Source organism: Ursus maritimus, assembly GCF_017311325.1.
Source record: "Ursus maritimus isolate PB19 chromosome X unlocalized genomic scaffold, ASM1731132v1 scaffold_X1, whole genome shotgun sequence".
In the NCBI taxonomy this organism is placed as follows: Eukaryota; Metazoa; Chordata; class Mammalia; order Carnivora; family Ursidae; genus Ursus; species Ursus maritimus.
The window spans coordinates 1,795,998-1,798,265 of record NW_024423319.1 but is presented as its reverse complement, the minus strand read 5'-3'; the positions used below and the strand labels follow the sequence as shown (position 1 = coordinate 1,798,265).

The following is a 2,268-nucleotide window of genomic DNA, read 5'->3' as shown; positions in this document are numbered from 1 at the left end:
GGGGGGGGGGGGGGGGGGGGGGGGGGGGTGGAAAGGCTTCCTGACTTGGGAGCACCAAAGCTTTCTTCACTCCAGCTGGGTAGGGGAGAGCTAGGAGCACGGGGGAGACTGTTCTCCTGCCAACCCCTCCCCCACAGCATCTACCACCCCAGCCTGGGGAGCCCTCCAAAGCCAGCAGAGCTGACTAGGCCCAGCCTTACCAGAGATCTGTGACTCTCCTCTCCCCAGCCCTGCTTTCACCCTCCATGCACCACCTCCCAGCAGGCCCCAGTGAGGACCAGGGATTCCAGGGACAAAGGCTAGAACCAGAGCCTTCGAAGACAGACAGGGTGCCCTGCACGCCCACCTTCTCCACCAGCCGCCCTCCCTTCTTGAGGGAGCTCTTGCGGAGGGGCCCTGCCTCGGTGGCGGTGGCGGTGGCGGTGGTGGTGGTGGCGGCGGCGGCGGCGGCGGCGGCGGCGGCGGCGGCACTTCGGCCCACCCGCTTCTCCTCCTGCCGCTCAGCTTCCCGGAGCTTGGCCTCAGCATTCACACTCTCCGTGTGGTACACCTGGTACGTCTTCTTGGCCTGCAGGGAGGACCAAGGCCAGGCTGCCCTGCTGAAGGCCGTGGCCACAGCCAGCCCCCCTCCAGTCCATCCGGGATTCAGACCTGAGCACTGACCAACCCTGAGTAAGCACTGAGCCCAGCCACCCTGTGCCCAGAACAGGGAGAGACGGCCGTGCTTGCAGTCCCCCAACCCCAGGACTCTCCTGGGCACTTGATCGTCTTCCTTGAGCTGGCTGGGGGCAAGGCCATACGACGATCTCCCTCTGACTGGGGCCCTGCCCCGTCCTCACCGTCTGTAGCTCTGCCACCACCTCCAGCAGCTCCTCCTGCAGCCGCTGCTCCAGATCCTTACTCTGTGGAGGAGGCTGAGTGTGAGCACCGTACTGCCCCGTGTGGGCACTCAAGGCTCCGCCCAGCTCCCCTCGGCCAGACACCCACCGGGCCTCCCTAGATCCTGGGACCAACCACACCTCCTATGCCCAGGGCGAAGGTCTTACCTTCTTGACGATGCGCCCCACATCCTCTGCGATGTGACTCAGGCGCTGGGCCAGGGGCCCGGCCAGCACCTCGCTGAGGGTCGCGCTCTCCCGGCTCTGCTGCCGCGTCTGCTGCAGCAACACGGCCCAGCAGTGCAAGGGCGACAGGAGGGACGGCTCCTTCCTGGGGCAGAGGGGCGCTCAGACCGGGAGCAGGGCCGCGGGCCCCGCTGTGGCCATCCTGCCCCGCCAGTACCTACCGGAAGCTTTGGTACTCCCGGCTGCTGCCCCCAAGGCGGCCGCCTCGGCTGGAGAAGCGCTCTGCCAGTTTGTCCAAGCCCCGGGAGTACTCGAGCTCCACCTCGGCGCGCCGCCGCATGAACTCGGCCAGCTCCTGCAGCAGCTCCCGCCGCAGCTCGCCCTGCAGCTCCAGGCAGCGCAGCTGCTCGCTCAGCTGCCAGCGCATCTCTGCGGGGGACCGCAGCTCAGGCCTGGGTGGGGGACAAGGCCCCAAGACCCAGGAGGGGAAGGAAGCTGGCCCCCAGGGAGGTGTTCTGGGCACAGCCTTCTGGCTGGGCTCAGGACAACCCTGGGGAAAGGGACTTCTGTGTTAAGGCTAAAGGGAACAGGCCAGGCTCAACCAGTTGAAGAACAGGAAGGTTGTTCTAGGGAGAGAGGGAGCCTGGCCGATCCGGGAGGGTCGGAGCCTGTTGTGATGGTGGGAACACAGAGCTGCCCCAGCCCCATCTCGCCCTGTCCCCAGCCAGGTGCCTTTCAGTTGGGCTTCCCATCACTCCCTGGTTCTTGGAAAGCCCCTGCGTTGTTTGCCCTGCCACTTCCTGCCTTTTGGGTGCCCGGGACCCCAGGCAGGGTAGCCTCTCCTGCAAACACACAGACACACAGCGTTGCGTAGGGGCAAGGCCGTCATGGTGTTCTGCCAAACCTGCAGTGAACTTCTGGCCTTAGTGCCTAGAAACCCTGCCCTTGGCCCCCCAAGGGGAAAGGGCAGCCCCACAGGGAGGGCCAATGGCCAGAGCAAGCTGGTGGGACCTGACAAGTGAAGGAACTGAGAGAGCTGGCCTGTTTTCTGTCTCCCGTTTCCACTCCCCGACACCCACTCACAGGGCACCCCCACCCCCACCTCCCAGCAGAGAGAGCCACACCCAGGGTCCCCACACCGCTGGCTTTTGACACCTTATCGCTGGCTTGATTTGGCAACACTGCTTTCCCCATTAAAGCAAAG

At 65.5% G+C, this 2,268-nt stretch overlaps 1 protein-coding gene across 1 annotated transcript in view; it reads right to left on the bottom strand.

The window, feature by feature from the left end:
* ARHGAP4 (Rho GTPase activating protein 4) overlaps window positions 1-2,268 on the bottom strand; it is a 21,281-nt gene that overhangs the window by 12,836 nt on the left and 6,177 nt on the right. Inside the window, exons 2-5 of the mRNA XM_040626945.1 lie at window positions 1,286-1,493; window positions 1,047-1,209; window positions 840-902; window positions 347-568 (exon numbers count right to left, since the gene is read on the bottom strand). Coding sequence (XP_040482879.1) covers window positions 347-568; window positions 840-902; window positions 1,047-1,209; window positions 1,286-1,493 — 656 coding nt within the window. The remainder of the gene's footprint in view (window positions 1-346; window positions 569-839; window positions 903-1,046; window positions 1,210-1,285; window positions 1,494-2,268) is intronic.